Source organism: Dendrobates tinctorius, unplaced genomic scaffold (genome assembly GCF_039654945.1).
Source record: "Dendrobates tinctorius isolate UK_male_01 unplaced genomic scaffold, ASM3965494v1 ptg000166l, whole genome shotgun sequence".
In the NCBI taxonomy this organism is placed as follows: domain Eukaryota; kingdom Metazoa; phylum Chordata; class Amphibia; order Anura; family Dendrobatidae; genus Dendrobates; species Dendrobates tinctorius.
In genome coordinates, this window is record NW_027361833.1 from 14,218,328 (window position 1) to 14,233,227 (window position 14,900).

A 14,900-nucleotide genomic window follows, 5' to 3' on the forward strand; every position below is an offset into this window, starting at 1 on the left:
TATTTGATGAGGGATGTTAATGTGGTATCGTGTTTTTCAGTATGCAGAGTAGGAAAAGTGTGGTTCTAGTGCTGTATTCAACTACTGATGGTGGTTCTAGCATTGCATTCATTTACCAATAGTGGTTCTGGTGCTGCATTCATGTACTGAGTGTGGTTTTCGTGCAGCATTCATGTACTAATGGTGGTTCTGTGTATAGGGGAGCTGTTGGCTCACCATACTGTGTATAGGGAAGCTGTGGGCCATTATATTGTGTATAGTGGAGTTATGAGCCAATCATACTGTATATAGGGCAGCTGTGGAGTCCTCATACTCTTTATAAGGGAGCTGTGGGTCCACTATACTATATATAGAGGAGCTGTACATTGGGGACCCAGTGGACATTATTAAATGTTAAGGGCACTTAAGAAGCATTATTTTTATAGGGGCACTCAGAGTATTGTAACTATCAAAGGGGTAAAATGTGGATACTTTTCTAGGGCATGTGCACAAGACATTACTATTTTCTAGGGGCAATTTTAGCATCTAGAAGGCACAAATTATGTAATTAAGCTTGTAAGGGGCTCAGTGGTGGCACTATTATGTGGGGCAGTAAGAGGAGCTCTTTTTATACCACACAACAGGTGCAGTAACAGGGAAACATATGACAGCAGCATCTCAGTATTTGGGATATCAGTAGGATGAGGCGTTTGTGCAGGTTGGGTATAGTTGGGGACAGGGATGGAAATGTGAGAAGTCAAATGTGTTTTTGTTGAAATCTCTGCAGACGATTCGTGACTGGAAGAAGTTGTAATGTCGGTCTGGGCCAGATAGAAAAGACAGGAAAATTAACTACTCCACCAGAAAGAATGTCAGATTGTAATTACTTGTAAGGTCTGCAGGTCTGGTATCTACCACTATATGGTCACTATATGGCAGTAATATCAGTGTTGATATTTGTGTAGAGATTTATTTTCAGTACCAACATGGTTATTTGCTGAAGTTCCTCTATACCCACAATCAGGGTTCATCATCGTAGTTGCACACATGGTTAACTGGTTAAAGGCCCACTGAAATGTTTTGCCCCCGAAGAGCTGAACCCCTAGCTACAACTCTGAGTTAAAGGGAATCTGTCCACAGGTTTTTGCTATGTAAGCTGAAGACAGCATGAGGTAGGGGTTAAGACAGATTTCAGCAATGTGGTTTTGTTTGCCTGTCATGACTATTTTAGCACCAGTTTAGCACCAGTCAAGACTGTTTTAACACCTGCCTCCTGGCCGACTCCGCCCCCTCCTGTGAGAGGCACCTCACTGTCTATGGACATTATATATACAGAGACTGGTGTAGGCGGAGTTATCTTCCTCAGCTCTGCTTCATTGTTAAATCTAAAAGCTCTGATTGTGTGAGAACGGTTGCACCCACTAATCTAAGGTGACAAATAGAATTCTAAGTGTAGGATTAAATGTGAAGCAAAAATAAGTAAATCAATATAGTGATTTACATTGTAAAATGGTTTCCCCAGTAGAGCTAGGCTACAAAATCATATTACTGCATCTAATACGCAGCAAAAATCTAGAACTATTTTTCCAGTTAATTAATATGTATTAAGCAATGCATAAATAATTGTTAACAGGCTTTCTATTTCCAGGACAGAGTTATCTTACACCGTAACACAATGCTGCTTGGTAGATGTAGAGAAATGTTTTTGTACCTGAACATGTCCTGCCTCTATCTTTCCATTAGCTGGAGAGATATGAAAATGGGATATCTTGCGAAAGCTAAACACCACAGGGAGGAACTGAGATTCATTTTTTAGTGAGCAATGAATATCGATCCTTTCACCAATCAAGCATTCCTTAAAATCGTACACTGTTCCTGGGCTGAATGTTAATGCGACAGGGAGAGCAGTGACAGTAACAGCCAACTCCACGTGGCGCTTCTTTTGTCCTATTCCAAAGATATAAAACAGGAAAAGCAGTTTATTATTTCACAACAGCCTAAATTCATAGTGTACAAATAGACAAATCTTATACCAGGCTATTGTCTTTTCTAACTCTAAATCATTAGTGGAATGCCATGTTTTCTACATCATTAGATGTACGGTTAGTAGCCACATTTATTCCTATTGTGTGCTCCATGATGTGCCAAAGAGCTTAAAAACTGGCATTATACATGGGTAATGAATAAATCATACATAAATATGCACAATTTTGGCCCCGATTCATCAAAGCTTTTATACCAGTTTTCTTATTTGCACAAAATTTGCAATTTTTGGGGTCACACTATTTTCACCTAACTCCAACAAAGTAGGCAGAGCGGGGACAGGATAGCGTGAGCGGCGGCGTATTTTATTTTATTGTATTGCATTCCAGAAATCTTGCTCCAGTACATAACCGCAGTAAGATTTGTGGCAAGGTGCAGGGAGCAAGGACTTCAGATTGTAGTCAAGATTGAGCCACTGATGTGTGACAGCAACCTAATATGAACAAAGCCTTAAGAGGTGAGCAGGACCAGCAGCGGCCGATTGGCTGCAGGGATCACATGGCATAAAAATGTCATGTTAGCTTTGGCAGCGGTGGAAGTTGAGTGTATGTTATTTTTATAATATAAGGGGAACTACTTAATTTTTAAAAGGGGCCATCCAGGTAATAGACAACTGTCACAGTTCCACCCCTCAGGGTGTCTGGAATGCAGTTACTGACAGCTCGGCCATCCAATCCGGTACAGGGACGTGCTGAAGCTGTCAGTACTGTGACTGACAGCATGGCCATCCAGTCTGATTCAAGGGTGTGCTGAGCTGTCAGTGTGTTTATTGACAGCTTAGCTAGCCAATCTGTGACTGCGGGACGTCGGCTGTCTCATTTGTTCATTATTCAATTAATTGCCATGCTTCTTAACTGAGCTGAGTTTCCCAGAACACTGCCAGAGATACATTCATCTTGTGAGGTTTGTGCTCTGTGCTCTCCTGTGCCTTGAGTTCTATATGCTTTATCTGTTGCCTGACTTTGGACTTTGTTCTGACAATCTGTTTGTTTAACCCCTTCAACTCTGATCCGTTACCCTCCCGGTACTCTGACCTCGGAATGTTACCTGACTACGCTTTTGTCTCTTCCTTCTATTTATTATGTACCCTCCTGACTTTGGACCTTGGACTCCTTGACAACTCTGACTCACGGTTTGGCCGTGAGAAGTGACTAGCATCACAACATCGCATTTAAATAGATCTGTCCTAACAGCAGATTTTCTTTAAAGTGTAAAGAAGAGCCATACCTTTATGAAACTCTGTATTGTCTACATCTGATTGTAGAAATCCATCTTTACTTCCAACTGGTTCAAATCTCATAAATAAAGCATAATCCTGCTGGGATGAAATCTCCTCTGTTCTGATGTCTTCATATAATTGACTGAAAAAAGGTTTGTAATAACATAAACTGTACATATAATATATAACTGTACATATATAGCATCATATACAGTGACATACGTTACTTCCTGTATGTATACATATACAGTATATCAGTACACTACAGTATATAAGTACAATGTTTGTCTAAAGGACTGCATTACAGGGGTGATATGGGTTAATTTTTTAATCCATAGAGTTGCAGCCATTGAAAATAGCAAACTCAGCTTTTATCATCTTCCCATAGAGGCCAGAATGGGGGATGTTATTAAATGACGGGTCAAGTATGGTGAACATTATTACGCAAAGAGGCACAGGATGGAGGACATTATAAAATGATGTGGGCAATGATGGGACATTATTACAGAATGAGGGCCGGCAAAGAGGACATTATTACAGGATGTGAGACATTATTGAAGGAAGGGCCCAGGATGGTGAACATTATTATTATTATTATTATGCATTTATATAGCGCCATTTATTCCATGGCGCTTTACATGTGAAAAGGGGGAATATAGACAAGTATAATAAACATGTGTAAGACAAGGGACACACAAGTACAAAAGGAGAGGGGACCCTGCCCGCGAGGGCTCACAGTCTACAGGGATGGGAGAGGATAAAGTAGGAGAGGGTAGAGCAGGTCGAGCGGTGGTTCAGTAGACCGAGGATCATTGCAGGCTGTAGGCTTGTCGAAACAGGTTGGTCTTCAGGTTCTTCTTGAAGGTTTCCGTTGATGGTGAGAGTCTGATGTGTTGCGGCAGAGAGTTCCAGAGTATGGGGGAAGCACGGGAGAAGTCTTGTATGCGGTTGTGGGAAGAAGAGATAAGGGGGGAGTAGAGAAGGAGATCTTGAGATGATCGAAGGTTGCGTGCGGCTAGGTAACATTATTAAAGGAAATGTCCAGGGCGGATGACATTATGACAGAATGAGTTCCATGATGGGTAACATAGTTACTGTGTGGGGGTCAGAATGAGTAACGCACATTATTAGTTTATGGTAGCAAGTAGGGGGCGTAAATACTGGAGGAGGCCAATTGGGGGCATTATTACCACTGTAATATATTTGACTTTTGATGGTAGTGTTTTCCATAGTGGGTATAAAAGGGAGCTACTGTTAACGGGGCACCAGGGCGGTACTATTGCACTTTTTTTTTTCATCTGGCACAGTGTTGAAGTGGGGAAAAAAGTGTGGATGGTGGAGATGATTTCTGTAAAGAGGAGTCTTTACTTAAACAAATCATAGCAATCTGCACTGGATGAAGAAAAAAATGTGAAAATGATCAATTTCTTTTGGATGCATTACCGGTAAGCCACAATACACTTATACGATCTGTGTATAATGTCACTAGTGTTAATATAAGTGTTACCACTGTTTTGTTTGGAAATGATCAGTATAGTGGTATTCGTTTACTATGTGGTAGTAATATGTGCTCCAGCCATGGTGCGGTGGTATTTATACCATATATGTGGTATTATTGGCATAGTGGATTTTGTTCAGTAACAGGATGTTAGTTATATTCAGAAACTATGTGATGGTAATATATTGTCATTGTATGGGGTATTTATCCCCTTTATATGGTTTATGACTGGAATATTAGTTTTAGTATAGTGGTTTTATTTAGTAACAATATGGTAATATTTGTTATTCGGTGACTTTATGATTACTATTTAAAATTATTACTTTGAAAATGATGTTTTCAATGAGATTCATATATTTTATCTTTAGTCCTTTTCTTAATGTGACGACGGTACATATATCTTTATAGGATTTAAAACGCTTCATCTGACCAACGTACCGTTATTGGCTCTTGTCTACATTTTGCACTGCAGTCAATAGGACTCTAATTACTCTACTGCATGGAAAGAAATATAGCTGAGATTGTCATTTTCAACAGCAGAAAACACATTGATTTAAAAAAATATATCCTAAAAAAAACCCTTAAAGGGAACCTGTCATGTCAAATGCTATTACCCTGCAGATATTGGGTTATTCTGCAAGTTAATAGCATTCTGACACCATGCGGTGCTGACACTGAGAGCCCCGCTGCCAGGAGAAAATTAATTTTTATTCCTCCCGGCAGAGTTCGGCTTCCAGTCACAGGGGCAGAGCTAGCACAGTTTCAGTCACTGCTCTGTGTGCAGAGAGCAGCGGCTATTACTGCATGCCAAGCACTGATTGGCAGTCAGGTCTAACGTCTGTAGGTCTACAGCATTATTTTGCATGAGAAGTTTCCTTTAAAAGTAACTACAGTGGAATGTAAAAGTTTGAGCACCCCTGGTCAAAATTACTGTTATTGCGAACAGTTATGCAAGTAAAAAATGAAATGATCTCTAAAAGGCCTAAAGTTATATAGTCTTTTTTTTTTACATTTCAAAAATAACTAAAAGGAAAATGGGCTGAGGCAAGTGTTTGAGCACCCGTGGAGATTTGTGTGCTCAGATAACTTTGACCAAGCTTTCAGACCTTAATTTGCCTGTTAGGGTTATGGCTTGTTCACTGACATCATTAGGAAAGGCCAGGTGATGCACATTTCCCAGCTTTATAAATGCCCAGCCTCCTCTAACCTTGTGCCAAAAAACAGCAGGAATGGGTTCTTCTAAGCAGCTGCCTACAACTCAGAAAATTAAAATGGTGGAGGCCCACAAAGCAAGAGAAGGCTACAAGAAGATTGCAAAGCATTTTTAAGTTACCCTTTCCTCAGTTCAAAATGTAGTTAAGAAATGGCAGTTATCAGGAACAGTGGAGATCAAGATAATGTTTAGAAGACCAAGCAAAATTTTATTGAGAGCTACTAGTAGAACTGCTAGAAAGGCAAATCAGATTGACTGCAAAGACCTTCAGAAAGATTTAGCAGACTTTGGAGTTGTGGTACATTGTTCTACTGTTCAGAGATATCTGCACAATTATAGCCTTCATGGAAGAGACATCAGAAGAAAACCTGTCCTGCATCCTCACTGTAAAATTCAGCCTCAGAAGTATGCAAAAGAACATCTAAACAAGCCTGATGAATTTTGGAAAACAAAGTCCTGTAGACCGATGAGGTTAAAAAAATCCCTTTGGCCACAACAATCAACAGTAAGTGTGAAGAAAAGGGCACAGAAATTCAGGAAAAGAACATCTTGCCAACCAGCATGAGGGTGGATCAATCATGCTTTGGGGTAGTGTTGTAGCCAATGGCATGGGGAACATTTCATGGGTAGAGGAACGAATTCAATGAAATTTCAACAAATTCTTGATGGAAACATAACATCATCTGTAAAAAAAAGCTGAAGTTGAAAGGAGGATGGCTTTTACAAAAGAATAAGAATCCTAAACACACATCAAAATCCACAATAGACTACCTCAAAAGGCGCAAGCTGAAGGTTTTACAGTGGCCCTCAAAGTCCTCTGATCTGAACATCATTGAAAATTTGTGACTGGACCTCAAAATAGCAATGCATGCAAGACGACCCAGGAATCTCACAGAACTAGAAGAATTTTCCAAGGAAGAATGTATGAAAATCCCTCAAACAAGAATTGAAAGACTCTTTGCTGGCTACAAAAAGCATTTACAAGCTGTGATTCTTTCAAAAGGGGGTGCTACTAAATACTAACAATACAAAAAGAAAGCACAGAATGACAAACGTGCAAAAATACTCTGTAGTAAAAAATATAACAGTAGTCAGCTAGTGCTAGTAGAAAGATGATAACAAATGCAGGGTATTTAGTTGATACGTTTTCTGAAAAAAATGTATACCAAGCTACTCCACCTCGTCACGGTAAGCCTTAACAGAGCAGTCCCTATCTAATGTATTTAAAACCTGAACATGTGAACAGTACCTAAATGAGCACATCAGGAAGCGCCTGTCTGAATCTTGCTCATTTAGGTACTGTTCACATGTTCAGGTTTTAAATACATTAGATAGGGACTGCTCCGTTAAGGGTTACCGTGACGAGGTGGAGTAGCTTGGTATACATTTTTTCAACTTCAGCTTTTTTTTTACATCCATCAATAATTTGTTGAAATTTCTTTGAATCCATTGAATTCGTTCCTCTACCCATGAAATGTTCCCCGTATCGACTAAATACCCTGTATTTGTTATCATCTTTCTACTAGCACTAGCTGACTACTGTTATATTTTTTACTACAGAGTATTTTTGCACATTTATCATTCTGTGCTTCATTTTTGTGTTTCAGTCAGTGGGTGGTGTGAACACTGTCCGGCCGACCTGTTCACATATGTGCATGTCACATGTGTTTTTAATAGATACTAACAATGCAGGGTGTTATGAATGAGTCACCGTAGGAGGCAAAAACAGAAATACTAGCTAAGTCCAGAAAACCAGAGAAGTTGGCAGCTATCGGACTGCAGACCCCTGAACCTATCAACAACAACTAGCAGTAGCCGTGGGGGGTTCCTACGGTGCCCTAGACCCCTCGATCACAGCCCGAGAACTAAATAGCCTAAAGACAGAACGGGAAATTTAAACTGCCCCAGTGCAGACCCCAAAGGAATAGGCAGCCCCCAACATATAATGACGGTGAAGCAAGATGAAAAAACACTCACACAGATAGAAAGATAGGCTGAGCAAATGATGGGGCCCAAGCTAACTAAATAGGACAGGATAGAAAAGCTGCTGTCTGCAATCCGCCAAAACCCTATCAAAACAAGAGCCAAAAGACTGATAGGGAAAAAAGCCCTGAAGACGTTAGGCTTCAAAAAGACTATATCAGTACTCAGGTATTTTCTGAAGACAGAGCAAAAAGGAATTCAGCTCACCCCAGCAGGGAATGGCAGAAATCCAGAAAAACAAGGCAAAACAAAACCAAAACACGAATGCAAAAAGCAGAGCAGAAAACTTAGCTTTTGAGGAGCAGGAATCAGACTGGTCTCCTAGAATCCCTCAGAGAAATCACCAGCAAGGCAGAAGGGCGTCGGCTGCCTTATATCCAGTCAGCAATTCCCGTCACCCAGTCATCATCATCCAGCTCAGGTGCTTGGTAATCAGCCTCACTACCTTCCTTCACCAGAAGAGGGAGTTCATCAGACCTCAATGGTGAAGGGGAAAATGAACTCACAACAGCAGGGTGCCAAAACGTTTGCCTATTTTCCTTGTTGTAATTTTTAAAATCTAAAACATGAAAATATATATGTTGCCTAAAATACAAAGGAAATGTGTCATCTTTAACTTTTGGTATTTTTGAGAGCATTTCATCTTCAATTTGCTTAACTGTTCACAATAACAGTAATTTTGATGAGGGGTGCCCAAACTTTTACATGCCACTGTATGTGCCCAAACAAAATGTCAAATCTCTATTAAAAAGGGAGGAAAAACAAAAATCTGATGCAAAATAAAATAAAGCAAGGGTGAGTAGAGCTTTCAGATACAAACACACATATTGCAGTGTCCCTAGTCTGCAATAAGCCCACACTAAACCTTTGTGTTCCTCCAAATTTGTATATAGGTCCATCGTATGTTGCATTACACAGGTAATCTTTGCATCGTTCTGCTATAGGATGAAACACAATTACCTATGGGTCGGTAAATCAGATTGGTAGCCACTCTGAGTGTGTCAGTACAGAGAATACATTCTATTCATGATACCTAATTTTTGAAGATATGGGGAATTATATTTGAGTCAGTTGTATAAAAGAGATTGAGATTTTAACGTTGTTCCAGATCTTTTGAAAATAACTTAGATTAGTGCACCGGTCATTGTAGCAAATGCATAAAACATTTCCTGACATTTTCCCGAAACGAGCTGTCAAAAAAGTAAGACATCAGTAAATATATATGTAAGACTAGAACAAAGTTTAGGCTGAATATAAGTTTGAGCACTTGGGAATAAGAAAGATATGAACTGAAGCGGGTGCAGATGAGGGCGACCAAGGTGAAGTGCAGCACTGAGCTTGGAAAGTAAAGAAAGAACTGGGTAATGATCTTTTCATACCTGGGCCTGTAGACAGAGCAAAAATGCATTCCCTAAGGCTGGTTTCACACTTGTTTTCATTGCGCTGCGTTTTTGCGCAAACATGCGCATGCTTTTTTTCCTATACTAAACATGGGTGCGCATGGACATGCGTTTGAATGCGCATGTGTTTTTTAGTAACATAGTAACATAGTTAGTAAGGCCGAAAAAAGACATTAGTCCATCCAGTTCAGCCTATAAAATTCTGTCAGAATAAATCCCCAGATCTACGTCCTTCTAAAGAACCTAACAATAACTGTAAGATACAATATTGTTACGCTCCAGGAAAACATCCAGGCCTCTCTTGAACCCTTCGACTGAGTTCACCATCACCACGTCCTCAGGCAGGGAATTCCAGATTCTCACTGCCCTAACAGTAAAGAATCCTCTTCTATGTTGGTGGAAAAACCTTCTCTCCTCCAGACGCAGAGAATGCCCCCTTGTGACCGTCACCATCCTTGGTATAAACAGATCCTTGGAGAGATATTTGTATTGTCCCCTTATATACTTATACATGGTTATTAGATCGCCCCTCAGTCGTCTTTTTTTTGGACTAAATAATCCTAATTTGGCTAATCTCTCTGGGTATTGTAGTTCCCCATCCCCTTTATTAATTTTGTTGCCCTCCTTTGTACCCGCTCTAGTTCCATTATATCCTTCCTGAGCACCGGTGCCCAAAACTGTACACAGTACTCCATGTGCGGTCTAACCAGAGATTTGTACAGAGGCAGTATAATGCTCTCATCAGACCTCTTTTAATGCACCCCATGATCCTGTTTGCCTTGGCAGCCGCTGCCTGGCACTGGCTGCTCCATGTAAGTTTATCATTAACTAGGATCCCCAAGTCCATCTCCATGTCATTTTTACCCAGTGGTTTACCGTTCAGTGTGTAATGGTGATGTTGATTACTTCTTCCCATGTCTATAACCTTACATTTATCATTGTTAAACTGCATCTGCCACCTTTCGGCCCAAGTTCCCAACTTATCCAGATCCATCTGTAGCAGAATACTATCTTCTCTTGTATTGACTGCTTTACATAGCTTTGTATCATCTGCAAATATCGATATTTTACTGTGCAATCCTTCTACCAGATCGTTAATAAATATGTTGAAGAGAATAGGTCCCAACACCGACCCTTGCGGTACCCCACTGGTCACAGCGACTCAGTTAGAGAATATACCATTTATAACCACCCTCTGCTTTCTATCACTAAGCCAGTTACTTACCCATTTACACACATTTTCCCCCAGACCCAGCATTCTCATTTTGTGTACCAACCTCTTGTGTAGCACGGTATCAAACGCTTTGGAAAAATCAAGATATACCACATCCAATGACTCACCTTGGTTCAGTCTATAGCTTACCTCTTCATAAAAACTAATTAGATTGGTTTGACAGGAGCGATTCCTCATAAACCCATGCTGATATGGCGTTAAACAGTTATTCTCATTGAGATAATCCAGAATAACTTCCCTCAGAAACCCTTCAAATATTTTACCAACAATAGATGTTAGACTTACTGGCCTATAATTTCCAGGTTCAATTTTAGAGCCCTTTTTGAATATTGGTACCATATTTGCTATGTACCAGTCCTGTGGAACAGACCCCGTCGCTATAGAGTCTCTAAATATAAGAAATAATGGTTTGTCTATTACATTACTTAGTTCTCTTAGTACTCATGGGTGTATGCCATCCGAACCCGGAGATTTATCTATTTTAATCTTATTTAGCCGGTTTTGCACCTCTTCTTGGGTTAGATTGGTGACCCTTAATATAGGGTTTTCTTTGTCTCTTGGCATTTCACCTAGAATTTCATTTTCCACCGTGAATACCGTGGAGGTGTTTAATATATTAGCTTTTTCCTCATCATCTACAAACATACTTTCCTCACAATTTTTTAATGGGCCTACACTTTCACTTTTGATTCTTTTACTATTGATATAGTTGAAGAACAGCTTGGGATTAGTTTTACTCTCCTTAGCAATGTGCTTCTCTGTTTCCTTTTTGGCAGCTTTAATTATTTTTTTAGATAAAGAATTTTTCTCCTTATAGTTTTTTAGAGCTTCAACGGTGCCATCCTGCTTTAGTAGTTTAAATGCTTTCTTTTTACTGTTAATTGCCCCTCTTACTTTTTTGTTTAGCCACATTGGGTTTTTCCTATTTCTTGTCCTTTTATTCCCACAAGATATAAAATGCTTACAGTGCCTATTAAGGATGTTCTTAAACATTTCCCATTTATTTTCTGTATTCTTATTTCTGAGGACATTGTCCCAGTCAACCAGATTAAGGGCATCTCTAAGCTGGTCAAACTTTGCCTTCCTAAAGTTCAGTGCTTTTGTGACGCCCTGACATGTCCTCCTAATGAAAGACAAGTGAAACTGTACAATATTGTAGTTGCTATTTCCTAGATCCCCGACAACCTGCAGATTTGTTATTCTGTCAGGTCTGTTAGATAGTATTAGGTCTAAAAGTGCTGCTCCTCTGGTTGGATTCTGCACCAATTGTGAAAGATAATTATTCTTGGCTATTAGCAGAAACCTGTTGCCTTTATGGGTTTTGCAGGTCTCTGTTTCCCAGTTAATATGCGGGTAGTTGAAGTCCCCCATAACAAGGACCTCATTATGGGTTGCAACTTCATCTATCTGCCTTAGTAGTAAACTTTCCATGATTTCTGTTATATTTGGGGGTTTGTAACAGACCCCAAAGAGAATTTTGTTACTATTTTTCCCTCCATGTATTTCGACCCATATGGACTTGACATCCTCATTCCCTTCACTAATATCTTCCCTTAAAGTGGACTTTAGACAAGACTTTACATAAAGACAAACCCCTCCTCCTCTCCGATTTTTACAATCCTTTCTAAACAGACTGTAACCCTGTAAGCTAACTGCCCAGTCATAGCTTTCATCTAACCATGTCTCGGTTATTCCCACTATGTCATAGTTACTGTAGATATGTGAAAGTAGCCTAAGTCTAGAGAAAAAGGCTCTATATCATACAAGGGGATTCTTTACTGTAAGAGCAGCAAGATCATAGAACTCTCTGCCATAGTATGTGGTAATGAATAATTTATTGATCCAATTCATGAATGCTTTTTTATCCCAAATTATAAATATCACATTTCTGGAGACGGGTCATTGTTCTGTAGGAGTGGTGGAGGTGATGTTCTGCTCCTTGAAACCGCAAGTGGTTAAATGTGGATAAATGTATTTTATATTCATTTATGTTATCTTAGAGTAAAACTCTCTAGGACTGCAGTTTAACCTAGACAGGGTTAACTGTAATGGCCGACCCATATTAGGGAGGGGGCACTGAGAGTTAGTATCAAGTTCAGGAAGTGTCAAGGCCAGTTAAAGAAAATGTGGTGAAGTGACCGCAGCAGTCACAGGCAATAGGCTGCTAGGGACAGCGTGAGCTTGTTTCTCAGGAGTCGGGGCAGTAGATTACCAAAGAACCCTTCTGTGCAAGTTCGCTTGTCAGCCTGGAAACTTTGAGATGGATATTGGGGCCACTGGGAGCATTAAGCCAGCAGAACTGCATGCAAAGATGGACTCAAACTCTCAGAGGCAGGTGCTGATGGAATCCGGGTGCACTGCTTGTGGAGAAGAAAAAAATACTAGTGCTAGAGGAGTTAACAAGAGCGATGCTCTACCCATACCAAGAATAGGGGCTGAAGTTAAGTCCAGTACCTGTGGGAAAGACTGTAACCCGTTGAGTCTTATCCTATATGCCTGATTGTACTGACCGAAAGCTGCCAAGTAAAGGTTTGAGTCTAAAGGTGGAAATAGGGTGGCTCCAATAGACATACAAGCCATGGGACGACACACTGCACCAGCACTGCCAGTAGGGGCACTGGAGGACGAGGCGCACTTCCTGCTTCACTGCAACAAATACTCAGCAGTGAGGACCTCCCACTTCCAGAGACTTTCCATTCACAACCCAGACTTCCCATCCATGGAGGAGGAGAGGAAACTCTGCATCCTACTGGGGATAGAGGAATCAACACTGGAGATCAATACGTCACCATATGTCATAAACTGAGAGGAACTTAAAACCCCCAAATGGACTATTATTTCCCAAATTGTGCCCCCAGCACCCCATTCCCATAATCCCCAATCCTTTCTCTTGTCATATCTATTTTCCTTGCTTTGGCAACACAAATGTATTTTGTTCCTGCCAACAAAGACTATTTGAGTTTGAGATTGAGTTTGACTGTTTTAACAAAATCAATGCCCACTGGATTGTTTGCTGTGAAGGTTCTGGGATATGACAGCCTGGAGCCAATGTAGACCAATGGGCTACAAGTAAGTGTGATGCACCCCACACACAACAACACATCGGGACTGGGACAAGTTTTGTCTGCAGGGTGCCAGAGCGAGCAGAAGAAGCAGCTCGCCCACGACTACCTCACTCTGGCACCTTACAGTTGATCCAGGGATTTATTCTGGTTACCGTATATGACTCATGGAGGTTTTCGCCTTCCTCTGTATCCACACTGGAGAAGTACATGTTGGACCTGACGGCTGTTTTTCAACCTTACCAAGTATCTTACATTTTTAATTATTTTGTAGTAAAAATGTGTATTATTTGAGATAGACTTTTTATACGCGATGTCCTATATAGTATTAATTATAACAGCTAGATTTATATTACTATATTATTTATATTTATTTATATTATAATATTTATATTATTATATTATATTATATATATTATATTGTTATTATTATTATTATTATATTATTTATATTATTATCCCTTGATCTCCCATTACAATGTGAAAACACTGAAATCTATTACTTACTTGGGATTAAAACAGACTGTTAGAGTGGTTTTCTGGAAAGGCAAAAGAACACCTCCATTGGGACTGCAGGTAAGCATGCTGGAGACTTCTACGTCACTCGTCCTGTTCCTGTGACCCATGTCTTGCAGAGCAGCATCTGCACTTTTCTGAGTATCTGTGCCCTGTAAAAAATAGAATAGTAAATAGAATAGTAAAGATTGTGTCATGCTCGCCATGTCTGTTATGTCGCAAGAACACTGGAGCAGTGTGCACGTGCACTGAAGTATCATGCCCGTTATGTCTTATGCTGCAAGATCCCTGGAAGCAGTGTGCACATGCACCTCGTGACTGTTGTGCTGCAAGATGCCTGGAGCAGTGTGCACGCGCTTCATCTCATGGCTACCTGCCAGTGCGCATGTGTGTTTTACCTCATGGCTACACGCCGTTGCTGTGTGACCAGCCGTCTCTGCTCTGCCTGCAGCAATCCTCTATGTGGTCCTGCCCCTGATCATGTGACCTTTCCTATGTTCCGGCACTGTCTGATCCAGCTAAACTCTTAGAGTTTCTGGAGCCCCTGATCATGTGACCTTCTCTATGGTCCAGCCCAGTCTGATCTAGCAATGCTCTCTATGATCCTGGAGGGTCTGAACTGGAAGTCCTTCCCTGGTCCTGACCCAGAAGTGCAGGTGCTATGGTGCTATATCAGACCGCCCCTTCCTATGGTCGGGGCCTGAGTATCGTGTTGCTTCCCTGCATGGCTGCTTGGTCTGCTCGGTCGCTCCC

At 40.6% G+C, this 14,900-nt stretch overlaps 1 protein-coding gene across 1 annotated transcript in view; it reads right to left on the minus strand.

The window, feature by feature from the left end:
- Window positions 1–14,900, minus strand: part of CFAP47 (cilia and flagella associated protein 47) — a 926,770-nt gene that overhangs the window by 850,336 nt on the left and 61,534 nt on the right. The window contains exons 7-9 of the mRNA XM_073550693.1: window positions 14,139–14,299; window positions 3,250–3,383; window positions 1,691–1,926 (exon numbers count right to left, since the gene is read on the minus strand). Coding sequence (XP_073406794.1) covers window positions 1,691–1,926; window positions 3,250–3,383; window positions 14,139–14,299 — 531 coding nt within the window. The remainder of the gene's footprint in view (window positions 1–1,690; window positions 1,927–3,249; window positions 3,384–14,138; window positions 14,300–14,900) is intronic.